General features: G+C 44.2%; 1 protein-coding gene across 2 annotated transcripts in view; it reads right to left on the reverse strand.

Annotated features, from left to right (window-relative positions):
- Positions 1–14639: 14639 nt before the first annotated feature.
- LOC138665089 (BPI fold-containing family B member 4-like) overlaps positions 14640–24161 on the reverse strand; it is a 171776-nt gene continuing 162254 nt past the window's right edge. For both annotated transcript variants that reach the window (XM_069752262.1, XM_069752263.1), the window contains exons 13-17: positions 20075–20117; positions 19909–19972; positions 18159–18235; positions 17344–17372; positions 14640–15067 (exon numbers count right to left, since the gene is read on the reverse strand). In XM_069752262.1, coding sequence (XP_069608363.1) covers positions 17349–17372; positions 18159–18235; positions 19909–19972; positions 20075–20117 — 208 coding nt within the window. In that variant the 3' untranslated portion in view covers positions 14640–15067; positions 17344–17348. The remainder of the gene's footprint in view (positions 15068–17343; positions 17373–18158; positions 18236–19908; positions 19973–20074; positions 20118–24161) is intronic.

Here is a 24161-nt window from a genome sequence, read left to right on the forward strand (position 1 = left end):
TGGGGAACACCTTGGAGTGTAACACACCATCTCTCTCCACCCCATACCCATTTTGTAGGCCTAATGCAGTGTACTTTTCTACAACTACTAAACGAGAGTCGGAAGACCGAAGCAATGGCAAGGAAACCTGGGGAACACCTTGGAGTGTAACACACCATCTCTCTCCACCCCATACCCATTTTGTAGGCCTAATGCAGTGTACTTTTCTACAACTACTAAACGAGAGTCGGAAGACCGAAGCAATGGCAAGGAAACCTGGGGAACACCTTGGAGTGTAACACACCATCTCTCTCCACCCCATTCCCCATTTTTTAGGCCTAATGCAGCCTACTTTCCGACACCTACTAAACGAGAGCATGAAGATCGAAGCTCAGGAAAGGCAACCTGGGGAACACCTTGGAGTGTAACACACCATCTCTCTCCACCCCATACCCATTTTGTAGGCCTAATGCTGTGTACTTTTCTACAACTACTAAACGAGAGTCGGAAGACCGAAGCAATGGCAAGGAAACCTGGGGAACACCTTGGAGTGTAACACACCATCTCTCTCCACCCCATACCCAATTTGTAGGCCTAATGCAGCCTACTTTCCGACACCTACTAAACGAGAGCATGAAGATCGAAGCTCAGGAAAGGCAACCTGGGGAACACCTTGGAGTGTAACACACCATCTCTCTCCACCCCATACCCATTTTGTAGGCCTAATGCTGTGTACTTTTCCACCAACTACTAAACGAGAGCCGGAAGATCGAAGCTCATGAAAGGCAACCCGGGGAACACCTTGGAGTGTAACACAACCTCTCTCTACACCACGAAAGGGCTGATTCTTAGGAAGGAAGGCTGTTGTAAATAAGCATTGCGCGTCCGAGGGTGATTATATTCTTATTCGGTATCTACTCACCCTCGGACGCGCCATGCTTCTTGATTTGTAATTAATGTTTATTTGCAATGTGCTTTTGACTTACTCAATTATTTTTTTAATTATTGATTTTATTAAATTAATAGTTTAACATCTTATTGGAAATAATTTAAAGGAGACGCGACAGGACAACACTCGGTGGATGCCATATCTGTGTTAACAACTCCAAAAAACTTTCAGTTAACTTCTTGCAGGAGAAAGAAATTGTAGCTGTTGGACCTTTGTAGTACAGTTCCAGATATTTGTTGTGTGTTTGTTTTGATTGTTAAAATGTCTGCATTTGAGATCTCAACACGATCTTATTTTTTATAATCAAATTAATTTTTTAAATATTTTATTAGGTTGGTTCAAGGGGTACACGGGCCGCAGTAGACAGGTCAGTGGAGGCCTAGTGGAAGGAGGGACCGCAGATGCGCCACTGTTTCACCCATACACAATTAGTAGGCCTAATGCAGCGTAGTTTCCAACAGCTACTAAACGAGAGCCGGAAGATCGAAGCTCAGGAAAGGCAACCTGGGGAACACCTTGGAGTGTAACACAACCTCTCTCTACACCACGGAAGGGCTGATTCTTAGGATGGAAGGCTGTTGTAAATAAGCATTGCGCGTCCGAGGGTGATTATATTCTTATTCGGTATCTACTCACCCTCGGACGCGCCATGCTTCTTGATTTGTAATTAATGTTTATTTGCAATGTGCTTTTGACTTACTCAATTATTTTTTTAATTATTGATTTTATTAAATTAATAGTTTAACATCTTATTGGAAATAATTTAAAGGAGACGCGACAGGACAACACTCGGTGGATGCCATATCTGTGTTAACAACTCCAAAAAACTTTCAGTTAACTTCTTGCAGGAGAAAGAAATTGTAGCTGTTGGACCTTTGTAGTACAGTTCCAGATATTTGTTGTGTGTTTGTTTTGATTGTTAAAATGTCTGCATTTGAGATCTCAACACGATCTTATTTTTTATAATCAAATTAATTTTTTAAATATTTTATTAGGTTGGTTCAAGGGGTACACGGGCAGCAATAGACAGGTCAGTGGAGGCCTAGTGGAAGGAGTGACGGCAGACAGGCATCAAAGGCCTAACATTGGGCTGGCTGTAGGCAAGTTAAAATTGGTTCCAGGGGAACACGGCCATCAGTGGCCTGGTCAGTGTAGTTGTAGTTGAAAGAACGGGACGCAGACAGGCTTCGAAGGCCTAACATAACAAACTTGGGCTGGCTGTAGGCACTTTTAAATTTGTTCCAGGGGTACATGGGCAGCAGTGTATGGTCAGTGGAAGTCTAGTGGAAGGAGTGACCGCAGACAGGCTTCCAAGGCCTAACATAACAAACTTGGGCTGGCTGTAGGCACTTTTAAATTGGTTCCAGGGGTACACGGGCAGCAGTGGTCTGGTCAGTGGAAGTCTAGTGGAAGGAGTGACCGCAGACAGGCTTCCAAGGCCTAACATAACAAACTTGGGCTGGCTGTAGGCACTTTTAAATTGGTTCCAGGGGTACACGGGCAGCAGTGGTCTGGTCAGTGGAAGTCTAGTGGAAGGAGTGACCGCAGACAGGCTTCCAAGGCCTAACATAACAAACTTGGGCTGGCTGTAGGCACTTTTAAATTGGTTCCAGGGGTACACGGGCAGCAGTGGTCTGGTCTGTGGAAGTCTAGTGGAAGGAGTGACCGCAGACAGGCTTCGAAGGCCTAACATAACAAACTTGGGCTGGCTGTAGGCACTTTTAAATTGGTTCCAGGGGTACACGGGCAGCAGTGGTCTGGTCAGTGGAAGTCTAGTGGAAGGAGTGACCGCAGACAGGCTTCCAAGGCCTAACATAACAAACTTGGGCTGGCTGTAGGCACTTTTAAATTGGTTCCAGGGGTACACGGGCAGCAGTGGTCTGGTCTGTGGAAGTCTAGTGGAAGGAGTGACCGCAGACAGGCTTCCAAGGCCTAACATAACAAACTTGGGCTGGCTGTAGGCACTTTTAAATTGGTTCCAGGGGTACACGGGCAGCAGTGGTCTGGTCTGTGGAAGTCTAGTGGAAGGAGTGACCGCAGACAGGCTTCGAAGGCCTAACATAACAAACTTGGGCTGGCTGTAGGCACTTTTAAATTGGTTCCAGGGGTACACGGGCAGCAGTGGTCTGGTCAGTGGAAGTCTAGTGGAAGGAGTGACCGCAGACAGGCTTCCAAGGCCTAACATAACAAACTTGGGCTGGCTGTAGGCACTTTTAAATTGGTTCCAGGGGTACACGGGCAGCAGTGGTCTGGTCAGTGGAAGTCTAGTGGAAGGAGTGACCGCAGACAGGCTTCCAAGGCCTAACATAACAAACTTGGGCTGGCTGTAGGCACTTTTAAATTGGTTCCAGGGGTACACGGGCAGCAGTGGTCTGGTCTGTGGAAGTCTAGTGGAAGGAGTGACCGCAGACAGGCTTCGAAGGCCTAACATAACAAACTTGGGCTGGCTGTAGGCACTTTTAAATTGGTTCCAGGGGTACACGGGCAGCAGTGGTCTGGTCAGTGGAAGTCTAGTGGAAGGAGTGACCGCAGACAGGCTTCCAAGGCCTAACATAACAAACTTGGGCTGGCTGTAGGCACTTTTAAATTGGTTCCAGGGGTACACGGGCAGCAGTGGTCTGGTCTGTGGAAGTCTAGTGGAAGGAGTGACCGCAGACAGGCTTCGAAGGCCTAACATAACAAACTTGGGCTGGCTGTAGGCACTTTTAAATTGGTTCCAGGGGTACACGGGCAGCAGTGGTCTGGTCAGTGGAAGTCTAGTGGAAGGAGTGACCGCAGACAGGCTTCCAAGGCCTAACATAACAAACTTGGGCTGGCTGTAGGCACTTTTAAATTGGTTCCAGGGGTACACGGGCAGCAGTGGTCTGGTCTGTGGAAGTCTAGTGGAAGGAGTGACCGCAGACAGGCTTCGAAGGCCTAACATAACAAACTTGGGCTGGCTGTAGGCACTTTTAAATTGGTTCCAGGGGTACACGGGCAGCAGTGGTCTGGTCAGTGGAAGTCTAGTGGAAGGAGTGACCGCAGACAGGCTTCCAAGGCCTAACATAACAAACTTGGGCTGGCTGTAGGCACTTTTAAATTGGTTCCAGGGGTACACGGGCAGCAGTGGTCTGGTCTGTGGAAGTCTAGTGGAAGGAGTGACCGCAGACAGGCTTCGAAGGCCTAACATAACAAACTTGGGCTGGCTGTAGGCACTTTTAAATTGGTTCCAGGGGTACACGGGCAGCAGTGGTCTGGTCAGTGGAAGTCTAGTGGAAGGAGTGACCGCAGACAGGCTTCCAAGGCCTAACATAACAAACTTGGGCTGGCTGTAGGCACTTTTAAATTGGTTCCAGGGGTACATGGGCAGCAGTGTATGGTCAGTGGAAGTCTAGTGGAAGGAGTGACGGCAGACAGTCTTCGAAGGCCTAACATAACAAAATTGGGCTGACTGTAGGCACTTTTAAATTGGTTCCAGGGTAACACGGCCAGCAGTGGCCTGGTCAGTGTAGTAGTTGTAGAAAGAAGGGACCGCAGACAGGCTTCGAAGGCCTAACATAACAAAAATGTCAAAACAATGGTATTGTCAGTGCCAGGCATTGAAGGATGTCAGCGCCTAGACTACACATTGGTGAAGCTGTGAGAGATAATTTTGCTAGTGGTAGAGCACTGTTTGAGCTGGGGGGGGGAACTGTCTTGTGGCCGGCGGTACAGGCACAGGGCCCCTCATATTACAACGGTGTGTCTGACGTTGGGTGCGCACCACCACCGCCAGAGACACTTTATTGTACTATGAGGGACCCAGTGGCAGTGCCGTCGACCAAAAGCGGCCACACCCACCTCTTCAGACAAACAGCACTCTCAAGGGTCCAAGCGCAAAGTGGCGATAGCACGGCCCCGTGTGGGGAGTTTGGCCATTTCGTGAGGTGGAAACATGTCGTATGCTGGACAATCAGGTGAAGAAAATTACGAGATTGGAAAAGTCATTCAGAATAGTCCACAGGCAAGACCTTTTCATAGGAAAGCTAGGTGTCAGCCGGGCAGGGTGGGGCAAAAGATTTTGAAATCCAGTTGTGGTTCATTTTAATGAAGGTTAGATCATCTACATTTTGGGTAGCCAGACGAGTCCTTTTTTCTGTTAGTATTGAACCTGCAGCACTGAATACTCTTTCTGATAGGACACTAGCTGCCGGGCAAGCAAGCTCCTGCAATGCATATTCTGCCAATTCTGGCCAGGTGTCTAATTTGGATGCCCAGTAATCAAATGGGAATGACGGTTGAGGGAGAACGTCGATAAGGGATGAAAAATAGTTTGTAACCATACTGGACAAATGTTGTCTCCTGTCACTTTGAATTGATGCTGCAGTACCTGTCCTGTCTGCGGTCATAGAAAAATCACTCCACAACCTGGTCAGAAAACCCCTCTGGCCAACGCCACTTCTGATTTCTGCCCCTCTAACACCTCTGGTCTGCTGGCCCCTGGAGCTCGTGTGAGAACGATCACGGGCGCTGTGTGCAGGGAATGCCAGAAGCAAACGGTCAACAAGAGTTGATTGTTTTGTTGCTAATATTAGTTCCAAGTTCTCATGTGGCATAATATTTTGCAATTTGCCTTTATAGCGAGGATCAAGGAGGCAGGCCAACCAGTAATCGTCATCGTTCATCATTTTTGTAATGCGTGTGTCCCTTTTGAGGATACGCAAGGCATAATCCGCCATGTGGGCCAAAGTTCCCGTTGTCAAATCTGCGGTTGTGCTTGGTTGAGGGGCAGTTGCAGGCAAATCTACGTCACTTGTGTCCCTCAAAAAACCAGAACCCGGCCTTGCCACGCCACCAATTTCCCGTGCCCCCGGGAAAGCTTCCTCATTAAAAATATACTCATCCCCATCATCCTCCTCATCCTCCACCTCCTCTTCGCCCGGTACCTCGTCATGTACACTGCCCTGACCAGACAATCGCTGACTGTCATCAAGGCTTTCCTCTTCCTCTGGTGCAGACGCCTGATCCTTTATGTGCGTCAAACTTTGCATCAGCAGACGCATTAGGGGGATGCTCATGCTTATTATGGCGTTGTCTGCACTAACCAGCCGTGTGCATTCCTCAAAACACTGAAGGACTTGACACATGTCTTGAATCTTCGACCACTGCACACCTGACAACTCCATGTCTGCCATCCTACTGCCTGCCCGTGTATGTGTATCCTCCCACAAAAACATAACAGCCCGCCTCTGTTCGCACAGTCTCTGAAGCATGTGCAGTGTTGAGTTCCACCTTGTTGCAACGTCTATGATTAGGCGATGCTGGGGAAGGTTCAAAGAACGCTGATAGGTCTGCATACGGCTGGAGTGTACAGGCGAACGGCGGATATGTGCGCAAAGTCCACGCACTTTGAGGAGCAGGTCGGATAACCCCGGATAACTTTTCAGGAAGCACTGCACCACCAGGTTTAAGGTGTGAGCCAGGCAAGGAATGTGTTTCAGTTGGGAAAGGGAGATGGCAGCCATGAAATTCCTTCCGTTATCACTCACTACCTTGCCTGCCTCAAGATCTACAGTGCCCAGCCACGACTGCGTTTCTTGCTGCAAGAACTCGGACAGAACTTCCGCGGTGTGTCTATTGTCGCCCAAACACTTCATAGCCAATACAGCCTGCTGACGTATGCCAGTAGCTGCCCCATAATGGGAGACCTGGTGTGCAACAGTGGCAGGTGCGGATGGAGTGTTTGTGCGACTGCGGTCTGTGGACGAGCTCTTGCTTCTGCAGGAGGACGAGGAGGAGGAGGAGGAGGAGGGGGTGCGAACGGCTACAGACAACTGTTTACTAGACCGTGGGCTAGGCAGAACTGTCCCAAACTTGCTGTCCCCTGTGGACCCTGAATCCACCACATTTACCCAGTGTGCCGTGATGGACACGTAACGTCCCTGGCCATGCCTACTGGTCCATGCATCTGTTGTCAGGTGCACCTTTGTGCTCACAGATTGCCTGAGTGCATGGACGATGCGCTCTTTAACATGCTGGTGGAGGGCTGGGATGGCTTTTCTGGAAAAAAAGTGTCGACTGGGTAGCTCGTAGCGTGGTACAGCGTAGTCCATCAGGTCTTTGAAAGCTTCGCTTTCAACTAACCGGTAGGGCATCATCTCTAACGAGATTAGTCTAGCTATGTGGGCGTTCAAACCCTGTGTACGCGGATGCGAGGCTAAGTATTTCCTTTTTCTAACCATAGTCTCATGTAGGGTGAGCTGGACTGGAGAGCTGGTTATTTTCTCTGGTAGATTTTGGAACCCAAATCAAGGAAAAAAAATATAGGCTTTCTATGGACCACAATTGGAGAGAGAGAGAGAGAGAGAGAGAGATGGCACACCCAGGAGTCAAGACTGGCACACAAGCAGAAAGGCCAATATTAATCTCCCACTGTTTTTTTTGGTTGTTTTTTTTTTTTTTTTTTCAGGGAGACTTTAGAAAAAAAAATAATAAAAAAAATATGATTTTATCAGGAAGAATTTAGAAACCAAATAAAATAAAATGATTTTTTCAGGGAGAATTTAGAAAACAAATAAAACCAAAAATAGGCGTTCTATGGCCCACTGACTGAGAGATGACGCACCCAGGAGTCAAGACTGGCACACAAGCAGAAAGGCCAATATTAATCTCCCACTGTTTTTTTTTTTTTTTTTTCAGGGAGACTTTAGAAAAAAAAATAATAAAAAAAATATGATTTTATCAGGAAGAATTTAGAAACCAAATAAAATAAAATGATTTTTTCAGGGAGAATTTAGAAAACAAATAAAACCAAAAATAGGCGTTCTATGGCCCACTGACTGAGAGAGAGAGAGAGATGGAACGCTTAGTACTGGCACACAAGCCCAAAGGGCAATATTAATCTCCCTTTTTTTTTCCAGGGAGAATTTCTAAAACCCAAAAAAAAAAAAAAATAGGCTTTCTATGGCCCACTATTTGTGAGAGAGATGGGACGCTCAGGACTGGCACAGATGGCACGCTCAGGACTGGCACAGAAGCCCAGAGGCCAATATTAATCTCCCTTTTTTTCTGGGAGAATTTATAAAACCAAAAAAATATTTAAATAGGCTTTCTATGGCCCACTATTTGTGAGAGAGATGGCACGCTCAGGACTGGCACAGATGGCACGCTCACAACTGGCACACAAGCCCAGAGGCCAATATTAATCTCCCTTTTTTCAGGGAAAATTTATAAAACCAAAAAAAAAATGAAATAGGCTTTCTATGGCCCACTATTTGTGAGAGAGATGGCACGCTCAGGACTGGCACAGATGGCACGCTCACAACTGGCACACAAGCCCAGAGGCCAATATTAATCTCCCTTTTTTCAGGGAAAATTTATAAAACAAAAAAAAAATTAAATAGGCTTTCTATGGCCCACTATTTGTGAGAGAGATGGCACGCTCAGGGCTGGCACAGATGGCACGCTCAGGACTGGCACACAAGCCCAGAGGCCAATATTAATCTCCCTTTTTTTCAGGGAGAATTTATAAAACCAAAAAAAAAAATAAATAGGCTTTCTATGGCCCACTATTTGTGAGAGAGATGGCACGCTCAGGGCTGGCACAGATGGCACGCTCAGGACTGGCACACAAGCCCAGAGGCCAATATTAATCTCCCTTTTTTTCAGGGAGAATTTATAAAACCCCAAAAAAAATAAAATAGGCTTTCTATGGCCCACTATTTGTGAGAGAGATGGCACACTCAGGACTGGCACACAAGCCCAAAGGCCAATATTAATCTCCCACTGTATTTTTATCAGGGAGAATTTATACACCCCACAAAAAAAAATACAGAAAAATGAAAAGGCTTTCTATGGCCCACTATGTGAGAGAGATGGCACACACAGGGATGGCACTCTAGCAGAAATGCCAAATTGCCAATCTTAATCTCCCACCAAAAAAAAAAAAAAAAAAAAAAACAGGGAATGTCCTACAATTACTATCTCCCTGCCTGCAGTAATCTCAGCCAGGTATGGCAGGCAGCTACTATCTCCCTGCCTGCAGTAATCTCAGCCAGGTATGGCAGGCAGCAATAAGGAGTGGACTGATGCACAAATGAAATAAAAAGTGTGGACAAACAAAAAAGATAGCTGTGCAGAAAGGAAGGAACAAGAGGATTTGTGCTTTGAAAAAAGCAGTTGGTTTGCACAGCGGCGTACACACAGCAATGCAGCTATCAGGGAGCCTTCTAGGGCAGCCCAATGAGCTACAGCGCTGAGGGGAAAAAAAAAAAAAAAAAAACTTCCACTGTCCCTGCACACCGAGGGTGGTGTTGGACAGTGCAAATCGCTGCAGCACAAGCGGTTTTGTGGTTAATGGACCCTGCCTAACGCTATCCCTGCTTCTGACAAAGCGGCAGCAACCTCTCCCTAAGCTCAGATCAGCAGCAGTAAGATGGCGGTCGGCGGGAACGCCTCTTTATAGCCCCTGTGACGTCGCAGACAGCAAGCCAATCACTGCAATGCCCTTCTCTAAGATGGTGGGGACCAGGACCTATGTCATCACGCTGCCCACACTCTGCGTTTACCTTCATTGGCTGAGAAATGGCGCTTTTCGCGTCATTGAAACGCGACTTTGGCGCGAAAGTCGCGTACCGCATGGCCGACCCCGCACAGGGGTCGGATCGGGTTTCATGAAACCCCGACTTAGCCAAAAGTCGGCGACTTTTGAAAATGTTCGACCCGTTTCGCTCAACCCTACTAATCACCCTCGACTCCTGCTCTGCTTCAAGCGGAAGCCGAGTGTCATGCTACTGTGCTCTATGCCTCTCGCACAGAGAGAATCGGAGCACAGCTGCGAGGAGGTGGAGAAAGTTATTTCTCCATCTCCTCCACTGCCGGCGTCGGCATATATCGCACTGCACTCGGATGACATCCGAGTGATGTACGTTGTGTCACTCGCACCCATAGACTTATATGGGTGCGAGTGAGTCGGGACTCGGCTTAGTCTCGGTGCCAATCACAGAATGCTGCGATTGTTCTCGTGTACTGATTCGGCATGAGAAAATTATCACAGATGTGATCTGTCCCATAAATTAACACTGGTCCAAGTGCTATGTGATATTTTCTTGCATAGCATTCATCCGTATTCTATGCAAGTGTAACTCTGGCCTTAACATGCTACTCTTTCCAGCATTTCAGCACCAGTCACATATAGCCCTGTTTCTGAACTTTCATGACTTCTGTGATGTCCTGAATAGTGATGAGTGAATTTGTTCGGAAAACGATTGCCAAGCATAAATTCGGCACAAATATGGTACAATCGGATTCGTTATCGGAAACACGAGCAAAATATTATATAATCTGAAAAAATTGGTAACATTCGTAAAAAGTGCCGGAAAATATTTGCATTGCCACAAAAGTATTTTCAGCACTTTTGCAGCAATAATGGTGGTGTATCATGAGCGTTTGGCACGTGTTTGATGAGGGGATGAGGTTTGCAGAGCTCAGAGGCGTGGCAGGCTTGTAACAGTCATTTTGTTTTCTTAACTTTAAGTGTGCACATTGCGGCTAGCATCTAGTGTGTTATAGAGGCCTGATCCAGAGGCCACAAAAAATTCTTCTGTTCCTAGTGTCATAGAGTAGGAGAAACCTCACATTCAAATAGTTTGTACCATCTAGTGTGTTATAGAGGCCTGATACAGTACAGAGGCCACAAAAATATTCTTCTGTTCCTAGTGTCACCAGTAGGGGACCTGACTTTCAAATAGTTTGTAGCATCTCATTGACTGGGCACTGGGTGACACTGGGGGCCGTGGAAACAGGTGCTGCTCCACAAGTCTTGGAATCCCCAAGGCTTGCAGGACAAACCTCTACATTTAACACTTCCTCCACTTCTTCTGCCTCCTCTTTTATCTCCTCTAGGGCGTCCACCTGCGCCCTCTATCTCTGCCTTAACGAGACTCGTGCGGGAGTGGTCAGACTTGGAGGGAAGAGACAGTGCGCAGCAAGGAGAAGTGTGTGCTCAGGTCCCTGAGCATCGTTGCAGTGCAGGCCTGCGTCTGAGCTTCAGGGCCACTGACAGCTGAGTCCGTGAGGAGAGATGTATGGCGCGACCATTGACCACTACACACCCAGGTGCCCAGCACTCCAGGTCTGCAAGTAATGTGCGCATGCCGCCAAAGAGAAACTGGGTGCAGGATCATAATCTATGCCCCGACCCCCTGGTATATATCTGCCGGGGCCACGTTGGGCTCAGACAGAGCTGCCATTTGCTCCATCTCAGCCACATCAGTAAATGGACTAGGGGCTCAGCGGAAGGTACCGGACACTGACCGCTGCCGCCAGAAGATGGATCATTGTTACCCTCCCGCTCACGTCGGACAAGTATCGCACCAGCCATTGTTGATGCCATCACCTGCCCTGGAACTTCTCAAGCCTGAGGGGCAACTGACAGACTTCATGGATTCAGCCAGAACTACTATCAAAGTATCCTTTGTTGTTCTTGATTGACTTTGCATATTATTTTTCCACATTCAAATTGCCTATCACCTTCCTATTTAACTGTTTGTCCTCCCTGTGTGGAGTATTCCTGTGTTAGTAAAACCATTAACCCTTGCTCTGTCTCCTGCCCTTTGCTGCATCCCGCAACCCGCTCACACTTGGCGTAGTCCGCAGGAGGTAGGTACAGAAGAGACAGACCAAGGGGCTGGGGGTGCCCCAAGAGCCAGTATACTGCTGGGGTCAATGTTGAGCAACCTCCCAAAGTTTACAGGGAGCAATGCTGTGGGACTGGACTGAGCGAGTCAGGGGTATGTTGAGGATGCACCCCATGACTCCTGCCATGGAGACAGAGATTGCCATGATGGCCCTAGACAGAGAGGCGAGAAGCTCAATCATGTTCCGGCCTCCTCAAGAGCAAGATACCTTTGACAAGGTGTTGCAAATATAAGAGGAGATGCATGGAGATCCCACAGATGTTGGATAATTGCGCATGCGCCTGTTTAGTCATGTCCAAAGGGAGGGGGAGTCCGTGACCCAATACATGAACGCTTTGCAGGAGATACACGCTGCGATTGCTAAGCGAGATGGCATAGGCGTAGGACCCTCTGACATAGTCCTGAGAGATCAGCTGGTGGCTGGCTTTAGAGATGGGTTGCTTAAGCAGGCATTGTGAGAGCTCTTGCGGGCAGGCTGCTATTTTTTAGCCTGAGAATATCAGGCCACAGCTATCTGCTTTTTCCTTGGCTGGTTAACAGAAATAAGGGGATCCCATTATTTTTGCTAACCATCCAAGGTAAGCAGACTGCTGCGGCCTGGTGCTATCAGGCTGGTAAGATTCATGGATCCTTACCAGCCTGAAATACCAGGCTGCAGCTTTCTGTTTTTTCCTTGACTTGTTAACAAAAATAGAGGGACCCACGCTTTTTTTTTTTTGGCGGGATCCCAGTATTTTTGCTAGCCATCCAAGGTAAGCAGACTGTTTCAGTCTGGTGTTATCAGGCTGGTAAGCCTGACCCTGACAACACATATATAAATAGGCTAATTCTTCTAAGGGGAAGTGTGACTTCCTCTGTGCATGCACCCACTGAGCGACTTGGATCTCGTGCTTTGAGACAAAATTGAGAGCCAGAGAGCAAACCATGGTTGTCCATTTATATGGTAACGTTATGTATTTTCAGCTGCACAGATGTAGACTTGCCTTTGTCTAGGCATGTAGTAATATGGAAAGAGGATTTAGACCTTTGTTACTAGAGATGATTGAGTAAATTCTATTCCATTATGTAAAAAATTTGCATTTGCCAAAATGTGGATTTTTTTACATTCGCTTCCACCACTGACCTCCATTATACTGAACATAAAAGACCATTAGAAGATTAACATTTTTAAAAAATACTCATCTTGCCGTTCACCTCTGTGTTATGATCTGGTGGCCTTGGAGCAGCATGAGACGTACTCTGGAGAAGGTGGCACCTGTACTGACCGCAAACCCTGAACTTAGCAGCGCAACTAGAAGTAGCCGTGGGGGGTACCTAACGCTCCCTAGACCCCTCGACACAGCCTAAGAACTAACTACCCCTAAAGACAGAAACAGGAAACCTATCTTGCCTCAGAGAAAATCCCCAAAGGATAGACAGCCTCCCACAAATATTGACTGTGAGAGGAGAGGGAAATAACATACGCAGACATGAAATCAGGATTCAGCATAGGAGGCCATACTAGCTAAAAAGAAAGAATAGAACAGAGTACTATGCGATCAGTATTAAAACACTAGAAAATATCCACCACAGAAAATACAAATCACCACATCTGACTAAAGACATGGAGAGTATATCTGCATCTCCAGAGACACAGCTAGACTGCAAAGAATCCTTCACAGACAAAGCTGGACAAGACGAAACATGAAAATGCACAGAACTATAAGTTCCACAGCAGGTGGACAGCAAAAACAAAGCCAGGACTTATCTTTGAAGAAAAGCACAGCGAACAGGAGAGACCAGAAGGGATGTGAATCCTCAAAAAACAATGGACAACTGGCACTGACTAAAGGATCAAGGAGGACTAAATAGCTGAGCCCAAATTGAACACACCTGATAAATGCTGCGATCCACAGACAGCAGCACTACCACTCATAACCACCGGAGGGAGCCCAAGAGCAGAATTCACAACACCTCTGCTCCTCACCATCATTTTTTTGGTTATTGTTGCATCTTTTTATTACTACCGCTCATGCTGAATCCCCTGGCTTCTTCACGCTGGGACTTCCAGCTCCTATGATTCCTGGGATATTTCCGACCATGCACTCACAAGGTCACGGCGCATGTCATTATATCATGACCTTACTCGTGCTTGTACAGAACGACCCACTCCTTATCAGAGCTAGAAGTCCTTGCCCAGTGTGAATAGGCCCGGGACTGAATACAAGCAGAGGTGATAGAAGATGTGGAGCAGACGGCGCATGGTGAGAAATGGAGGGGCCGCAGATATGAGCGTTGAGGTGAGTATAATTTTTTTCTTTTCATCTTACATTTATTATGCACTGGGGTCTGAAGAGACATTTAATTCACAGAGAATAACTTATCTTTAAATCGAATTTCCTGGGAAAATTTGCACGATCAAATTTAAATTTTGCTTGCTTTGCTCATCTCTCTCAGTAACCTGTACTAAAAAGCCATGTAGTAAATCAAATGTTTGAGATGTTGGTGGAGATACTCATATCTAAGCAATGTAAAAAACACGTAAAAATGTAAAAAATGTATAAAATGTTAACTATTCTTTTAATGATGTCGCTTTTGTTAGCATGGCAACTAGGGAATTAGACTGAAGAATTACAAACCTCAGCAATGCTTGTAATCTGCAGGGAAAACTGGCAGCACGTGTCAATTTACCTTAATCACTACCATAAGTAGCTTGTGATGGGGGGCACTACTAAAAAAAACCTGGGTGAAGAGATTGCTGGAATGAAGGAAGACTATGGGGATAAGTGTGTGGGACAGTAGAGAGACCATTGTGTGCAAGGAGGGAGAAGAGTGGCAGAAAAACCGGAACAGAGGCTAGCGAGGAGCTGTGCAGGACAGAGCAGCACTGAACCAAAGTGCTGATTCATTCAAGCCTGAGTTGGAAAACCTCTTGGTGCGTGCGAGTTATGACTACACGTGCTGGATTGTTAATAATTAGGTGCCTGAGGAACGCTATTCCCAACAGTTGCAGAAATGGGTCAGTAGCAGAGAACCAATGATCAACAAGAAGGAAAGGGAAATTAGGACTCCAGACATCAAATAAAGTTTTGATTTATTAACTCAATTTCTACATTTCAGCTCGTCTATGTTGCTACTTTCAAGCACTCTACTTTTGGGATGCACCAGTCATACGACTAACCAAATAAAGATCCGTTTTCTTTTTTTTTCCCACTAAGTTTGAAACTGCTCCCTTGTTTTTATTAAGATGTAGATCTATGTCCATTACCACCCAGATTACAAGTGATTGCAATTTTTTAATTCAATAATATATTTTCCAGAGACACTTTAGAGACTGTGAGTCTTTTATTGATGGAATGAATTCTTAGACAGTCTTTCTCTTTCTTCTGATATACAAATCAATAGACGCTGCTTGCTGGATCTGGGAAGCACCTATTATTTTGCATAAGGACACATAGTATTTGTCGATGATTATAACCTTTGGAAGTATCATCATAATTGATTTCTGCAAATGAAAAAGAAACAGTCAGTAGGGTGCAGGATTAAATAACCTAAAGGGGATGTTAGGCACTTTAATATTGATGGCCTATCCTTAGGATGGGTTATCAATACCTGATCGGTAGGGGTGCAGCGCCTTGCAACCCGTCAATCAGCAATTTCAGTTGCGGAGTTACACAGCATAGTGCCATCAATTATATAGTGGTCACAACCAGCCATATTTGCCCCTATTCAAATGGATCTGCAGTAAAGCACTGTGGCCACTGTGTAGTTGATGGAGTTGTGCTGTTCTGTAACAAAAAACATCCAGCTGTTGCTATCATAGTAAGTAGCTGCTTGGCAGAGGTGGCTGTCACACCTGCACCGATCTGGTATTGATGATCTATCCTAAGGATAGGCCATCAAAATTAAAGTACCAAACAACCCATTTAATTTAATGCAAGGGCTGTTTAAGTGTTTTAACTTTTCATATGCTACAAAAAGAGCTTTCCTACATTCCCCTTGGTTATTGACTTTTAAGCTGACTACCCTTCAAATCAGTTGGTTTATTATAACCCCTTAACCCCCTGCCCATTTTCCATTTTTTGCATTTTCGGTTTTTGCTCCCCTTCTTCCCAGAGCCACAGCATTTTTATTTTTTAGCCATACGAGGGCTTGTTTTTTGCGGAACGACTTGTACTTTTGAACAAAGCCATTGGTTTGAACATATCATGTAGTGGAAAATGGGAAAAAAATTCTAAGTGCGGTGAAGTTGCAAAAAACGTGCAATTCCACAGTTGTTTTTTGTATTTTTTTTACCATGTTCACTAAATGCTAAAACTGATTTGCCATTATGATTCTCCAGGTCATTACGAGTTCACAGACACCAAACGTGTCTAGGTTCTGTTTTATTTAAGTGATGAAAAAAAATTCCCAAATTTGTTAACTTTAAAAAAAATTGCACCATTTTACGATACCCGTAGCATTTCTATTTTCCTTGATCTCGGGTTGGGTGAGGGTCTGTTTTATATGTGTCAAGCTAACAGTTTTAAAGATACCATTTTGGTGCAGATGAGATCTTTTGATCGTCCGTTATTGCCTTTTAATGCAATGTTGCGGTGTCCAAAAAACATAATTCTGATGTTTTGACTTTTATTTTCGGTACGCTGTTTAATGACCGGGTTAATTTTTTTCTTATATTGATAGATTGGGTGATTCTGAATATGTGGATACCAAATAAGTGTATGCTTGATTTATTTTTACTGTTTTATTTTGAATGGGGTGAAAGAGGGGTGAATTGATGCTTTATAGTTTTTTTATTTTTGTAATATTTTTAAAAACTTTTTTTTAACTTTTGGCATGCTTCAATATTCTCCATGGGAAACTATTAGCTGCAGTTATCCGATCGGCTCTGCTACATACAGGCGATGATCAGATCTTCTGTATGTAGCAGAAATGCTCACTTGCTATGAGCGCCGACAACCAAGCGGCGGTCATAGCAATCCGGCAGTGACAACCATAGAGGTCTGCTGGAGACCTCTGGTTGTCATGCCAACCCATCGGTGACCCGCGATCATGTGACGTGGTCACCGATGGGTGGCATTTCTCGTTCACTTGCCAGATGCATGAGTTAAATGCCCCTGTCAGAAATTGACAGCTGCATTTAACTAGTTAACAGCCGCGGGTAGATCGTTATTCCACCCGAGGCTGTTGCGGGCACATGTTAGCTGTATATATCAGCTGACATGTGCCTGGAAAGGTGGGGGCTCATCCCCGGAGCTCGCTCCAAACAATGGGAGTCCGATATCAGCGTACTATTAAACCTGATGTTGGAAAGGGGTTAAAAGGAACCTGACACAAGCTGCCAAATCCATGGGCAGAATGTATCAGGCACTGGCTGTCAGATCTTAGCCACATATGTTTTATTTTGAAACACTGCGGCATTCATGATGAGAGGCATCGTTCGCTGTGCCACAAATCTTCCTTCGGCAGTGGCTGGCGTAAGATTTGTGGCCAGGCTCACGTAGCAGCACTCATCAATATTTCCCTCGCCTTTTAATGAATCAGGAGTGTCTGCTTCAAAACAACCTTTAGTCAAGACTGGCTCTACCATTGTCCTCACCAAAGTAAAACTCCTCACCAAAGTTATACAGAGGAGAAATTGGGATCTAGTGAATGTAGGGCTCCCAATGGTTCGATCTTTTGCTTTGAAATATTTATAGTCTTTAATGAGACAAATTATTTACTGTGTTTTTTGCCCCAGATTGTTGTATACATGTACAATTGGATAATTTGGTATCTTACCTTATTCAAGCATTTAAAACAACAAGATCCTGAAAATAAAAAAACACAATATATCAACTCTTACATTTCAAGTGTTTTGTACTTTATTTAAGATATAATGATTCTTAGGGCTCCCTAATTAATAATAACAATTATTATTTTTTTTACCACAACAAAAACATATGCCAAATTTTCATGGCATATTTGCAGGATATGCTAAAACGTCTAATGGATGCATCTATCTCCACAATGGGGTTTCCAAGTTCAGAGTTTGAGCTAAACCTTCAGTGACAGATTAGGCCATACACGCTTTATTCACTGCTATGATTATAGGGGTTCTGAATAATGGAAAGCTAATGTACTCAGTCGGGACGAGGGATCCTGGTTCAGAAAGAGTTTCAATTCCAGGATGTGAGACTAGTATCTGTTAGATATTTATGGCAAATACTGTGGATATACTAAAGACCTCTACATGAGATAACCACTTTAAAGGGATTGTCTAGTCTGAATTGATAAATCTGCAGTCACTGTGTGTGACTGCAGACTTATGAATCCCCCAATGCATGCACTGTGTGCTGCGAGGATTCGCCGGTTTCTGAGCCAGGACCAACAGGTACATATATGTTATGCATACTCCCCGACCAGTTGGCTTGGTCTTGCTATATACACTTGTTTGAAGTGAGCCGTGCTCACTAGCTGGGCTCTGGCTGGGAGTATACATTAGTGAAACATCCTCAAAGAGGTCATGCGCTGGGGGATTTTAGACCGGATAACCCCTTTAGGACAATACAAGTGACACAGTCATATACTGTAATCAAATAACATGTAATACTTACTTGCAGAATGTCAATTTCTGCATCATTAAAGTCTATGTTCATCAGCTGTGGTAAAGGTATTCCGTTCCCTACAACAGCTGAAATGTAACAACAATACATGTCACACTAAACAGTTTCAATAAGTATCAGGGCTCAGGCTAATATATGGGGACTAGTGATGAGCGAATATACTCGTTACTCAAGATTTCTCAAGCATGCTCGGGGGTCCTCCGAGTATTTTTTAGTGCTCGGAGATTTAGTTTTTCTTGCTGCAGCTGAATGATTTACATATGATAGTTAGCATAAGCACATGTGGGGGTTGCTTTGTTGCTAGGGAACCCCCACATGTAATCAAGCTGGCTAAGAGATGTAAATCATTCAGCTGCGGCAAGAAAAACTAAATCTTCGAGCACTAAAAAATACTCGGAGGACCCCCAAGCGTGCTCGAGAAATCTCGAGTAACGAGTATATTCTGTAATGAAATTTAGAAATGGAATGGCACTAGGATAATATCATTTGTTGCCAACCCCTTGCTTTTTTCAATCCTGTTGATCCTTTCACCTGCCGATAGTCCAAAAACAACTGGATTCTGGTGCTCAGCTTAGTAGATCATGACCATCCAATATTCCATATCACAAAGAGATAAAAGACCGCGGCACTCACCAGTTTGCTGAATAGACGTCTTTAATGTGCCTTTAATCCATGGTGCAGATTATATTTGACACATGCTAATAGATAGCGAGGGTGCGGGGAGTGCAGAGGGACGACGGCCGTTTCGTGCAATCAGCACTTCTACGGGTGCATCTCGCGATCTATTGGCATGTGTCAAATATAATCTGTACCACGGATTAAAGGCACATTAATGACGTCTATTCAGCAAACTGGTGAGTGCCGAAGGCTTTTATCTCTTTGTGATATGGAACGAGCATATTCGTTAATCACTAATGGGGACTGCTTCATCATGGTGTCTATGCCATAATTCTGGTCTAACACACCTTCAAGTGTTGCAGAATTTTTGTGCAACGTGAAGAAGTGCAAACATTCAGAGACTTTGGGCATTTTCACACCAGTTTTTGGCAGCTCCATCAAATTTGTGAGAGCTGAGGAGGAGCCATTTAGGATCAGGACAGGGTAAGCAATGCCCGCCCGAAAAATTAATTTAGAGTGGCAGCATGCTTTATGCCAAAAATGTTATTCCAGACTTCCGGAGTAACATTTCTGCTGAGGAGTTCGTTGGGCACATCAGTGATAAGATGTACTTGATTCATTAAGTGGCGTGCATCTCTTAATAAATCAAGTGAATCTTCTTCCTAGACGCCCATCATTATGACTGGCATAGGAAAAGCCAGTAGCGGCCAATGATTTTGACTATGTTCAACACATTGATCCATATCAATCACCCATATGACTTTTTATATTACATGAAGATATAGAGATGTGATTTTCCATGGCTTCTGTGAGAGGTGACTAAACAAATAATTTCGGTATGTTTCACCAAAATATTGCTTCTAGAGAAGAGTAAAGTTCACCATGAATGCCGAATAGGCCACTTAGTACAATAACTAACAATAGATGTGATAGTCACACTCGACTTTGAAGAGATCTAAAGGTTCTCTGTCATAAAAGACAGCGCTAGTTGTATAATTCGCACATGGTAGCTTTGAGGACACTGTAACTATAGGGGCTTCAAGTTGCTTCCTTACTTATTATGAAACATGAAAAACATAAACCTCCTCTTATGAATTTTATATGTGACATATTAAATCCTTACTGTTTATTGTTGGCAGGAACACCAGGTTGAATATGTTACCGACCAAACCCTCTAAGGCAGAAACCTGGAAGAGAGAGTTATTAATACAGTATGTACACAGTATATTTTGTATATTATATACATTTATGTATGCTTTTTCTATTGACAGATAAAAAGTGATACCTACATCAAATTTTCCAACTGAACTCGATAGTATAGAAAGATGTGTACTGGAAGAGTAAGAAAAAAGGTATTTTACAATAGAACTTTATTCTAGCATAGAATATAAGGCTATGAAGACAATAATCAATATAGCTACTATATATAGTCCATAGCTTGCCAATATATTATAATATTACAGATGCCGGATATTTTCCAGCTTTATAAAATCATGTTTCGTTTCAGCTAAAAGAAATCAAGGCTAGGCCTACAGATATTGTTAGTATATTCAGTAAGATGCTAGTCTATAGATAACATATCCTCACAGACAGGGCCGGTTTTAGACAAAGTGGGGCCCTAGGCAAAAGTTTAAAGTGGGGCCCCAAATGATAACATTGTAAAATCACACAAACATTTAGGTTATATTACATGAACAGGATGCGGAAACAGTTGGTGGAGGGGCCTGGAGCCAGTGCTGCACTGTGGCCACCGTATTTAGGGACCTTATATCGTCCAATGGGTCTGCCACTATTAGCTGTACGCAGGGGCGTTGCTAGGGTCAGAAAAGATTGGGGGCCCAAGCCCCAAGACAGAGTTGCCCCCCAACCCCCTCTTGATTTTTTAATTTTTTAACACTGCAGATAACACAGTGATAACTTTCTGAGTACAGGTAATGTAGTAGATGTCACCTGCAGTCCTATGTAACACCAGAGATAGCAGTGATAACTTTCTGAGAACAGATAATGTAGTAGATGTCACCTGCAGTCCTATCTAACACCAGAGATAGCAGTGATAACTTTCTGAGAACAGATAATGTAGTAGATGTCACCTGCAGTCCTATGTAACACCAGAGATAGCAGTGATAACTTTCTGAGAACAGATAATGTAGTAGATGTCACCTGCAGTCCTATCTAACACCAGAGATAGCAGTGATAACTTTCTGAGAACAGATAATGTAGTAGATGTCACCTGCAGTCCTATGTAACACCAGAGATAGCAGTGATAACTTTCTGAGAACAGATAATGTAGTAGATGTCACCTGCAGTCCTATGTAACACCAGAGATAGCAATGATAACTTTCTGAGAACAGATAATGTAGTAGATGTCACCTGCAGTCCTATGTAACACCAGAGATAGCAGTAATAACTCTCCGAGAACAGATAAAGTAGTAGATGTCACCTTCAGTCCTATGTAACACCAGAGATAGCAGTGATAACTTTCTGAGAACAGATAATGTAGTAGATGTCACCTCCAGTCCTATGTAACACCAGAGATAGCAGTGATAACTCTCTGAGAACAGATAATGTAGTAGATGTCACCTGCAGTCCTATGTAACACCAGAGATAGCAGTAATAACTCTCCGAGAACAGATAAAGTAGTAGATGTCACCTTCAGTCCTATGAAACACCAGAGATAGCAGTGATAACTTTCTGAGAACAGATAATGTAGTAGATGTCACCTGCAGTCCTATGTAACACCAGAGATAGCAGTGATAACTTTCTGAGAACAGATAATGTAGTAGATGTCACCTCCAGTCCTATGTAACACCAGAGATAGCAGTGATAACTTTCTGAGAACAGATAATGTAGTAGATGTCACCTCCAGTCCTATGTAACACCAGAGATAGCAGTGATAACTTTCTGAGAACAGATAATGTAGTAGATGTCACCTCCAGTCCTATGTAACACCAGAGATAGCAGTGATAACTCTCTGAGAACAGATAATGTAGTAGATGTCACCTGCAGTCCTATGTAACACCAGAGATAGCAGTGATAACTTTCTGAGAACAAATAATGTAGTAGATGTCACCTGCAGTCCTATGTAACACCACAGATAGCCATAGCGTTTCAGAGTAAGACTATGTTCACATGCAGCATTTTTTTCAGTAGCCAAAACCTTTTCTTTTGGCAGTAAAAATGTGGTGATGAAAACACCTGTTTTTTTAGCTTGTTTTGTGGTGTTCTTCACACTTTTACCATCTTTTTTTTGGAGTGAGGCTGTTTGCTTTGTCTACAGTATGTTTAAGGCCACATTCACACGCTGAGCAAAAGATGATTTTTAGAAATCTCCTGCACACCCTTTTATTTTCTCTTGACTGAATTTTACAACGGCAGCGTTTTTTAAATCTGCAGCGTGTCACTTCTTTCAGCAATTTTTTTCACCCGTAGAAAGCAATGATAAAGTTTAAAAAAAGCTGCAAATATCACAACGTTGTTTTTCGCTGCGTTTTTGGTGAATAAAACAAACTTTATTAAACATGTATTGTAGACAAAATGCATACTGTAAAAAAAAGCAAACAAACAGCAAAAGCTCTAAGGCTATGTGTCCACAATCAGTAAACGCTGCGGGTCGGCTGCTGTGTACTTGTGCAGCGTCCAACCGGCAGCGGCCAGATGTTACAGTATAGTGGATGGGATTTCAAGAAATTCTACTATGCGTGCACTGACACCTGCAGATCTCCCACAGAGACGGACATGCAGAGTATCTCTCCAGACCGCAGCATGACAATTTATCTTGCGTAGACGCGAGTCTCCGCCAGAGAAATCTCACCCGTGCAATGTATAGGACGCGGTGATTCCGCACGATTCAATGAACACATGCGGAATCACCTGTATTCAAAAGATGGCAGTGCTTTGGATGCAGCACATGTCCGCTGCATCCAAAGTGCTGCCATTTCCAGATCGTCTGCACTTACCCTAAAAAATGGGTGCTTTGAAAGCAGTGTTTTCACTGCCAAGAGAGCAGGCTTTGGCTGCAGAAAAAAAAGCACCAAAAATGCTGATTCCTATGCACACCTGTATTATATATGTTTATGGTTTACCCTTATTATTTCACATGGGAATTCATCTATTTCTACAGTTAGGTCCATATATATTTGGACAGAGACAACATTTTTCTAATGTTGGTTATAGACATTACCACAATGAATTTTAAACAAAACAATTCAGATGCAGTTGAAGTTCAGACTTTCAGCTTTCATTTGAGGGTATCCACATTAAAATTGGATGAAGGGTTTAGGAGTTTCAGCTCCTTAACATGTACCACCCTGTTTTTAAAGGGACCAAAGTATTTGGACAGATTCAATAATTTTAAATAAAATGTTCATTTTTAGTACTTGGTTGAAAACCCTTTGTTGGCAATGACTGCCTCAAGTCTTGAACTCATGGACATCACCAGACGCTGTGTTTCCTCCTATTTGATGCTCTGCCAGGCCTTCACTGCGGTGGTTTTCAGTTGCTGTTTGTTTGTGGGCCTTTCTGTCTGAAGTTTAGTCTTTAACAAGTCAAATGCATGCTCAATTGGGTTGAGATCAGGTGACTGACTTGGCCATTCAAGAATATTCCACTTCTTTGCTTTAATAAACTCCTGGGTTGCTTTGGCTTTATGTTTTGGGTCATTGTCCATCTGTAGTATGAAACGACGACCAATCAGTTTGGCTGCATTTGGCTGGATCTGAGCACACAGTATGGCGGCTCTGAATACCTCAATATTCATTCGGCTGCTTCTGTCCTGTGTCACATCATCAATAAACACTAGTGACCCAGTGCCACTGGCAGCCATGCATGCCCAAGCCATCACACTGCCTCCGTCGTGTTTTACAGATGATGTGGTATGCTTTGGATCATGAGCTGTACCACGCCTTCGCCATACTTTTCTCTTTCCATCATTCTGGTAGAGGTTGATCTTGGTTTCATCTGTCCACAGAATGTTCTTCCAGAACTGTGCTGGCTTTTTTAGATGTTTTTTAGCAAAGTCCAGTCTAGCCTTTTTATTCTTGATGCTTATGAGTGGCTTGCACCGTGCAGCGAACCCTCTGTATTTACCTTCATGCAGTCTTCTCTATAGTAGATTTGGATATTGATACGCCGACCTCCTGGAGAGTGTTGTTCACTTGGTTGGCTGTTGTGAAGGGGTTTCTCTTCACCATGGAGATTATTCTGCGATCATCCACCACTGTTGTCTTCCTTTGGGTGCCCAGGTCTTTTTGCATTGATGAGTTCACCAGTGCTTTCTTTCTTTCTCAGGATATACCAAACTGTAGATTTTGCCACTCCTAATATTGTAGCAATTTCTCGGATGGGCTTTTTCTGTTTTCACAGCTTAAGGATGGCTTG

This window comes from Ranitomeya imitator, chromosome 2 (genome assembly GCF_032444005.1).
Source record: "Ranitomeya imitator isolate aRanImi1 chromosome 2, aRanImi1.pri, whole genome shotgun sequence".
In the NCBI taxonomy this organism is placed as follows: domain Eukaryota; kingdom Metazoa; phylum Chordata; class Amphibia; order Anura; family Dendrobatidae; genus Ranitomeya; species Ranitomeya imitator.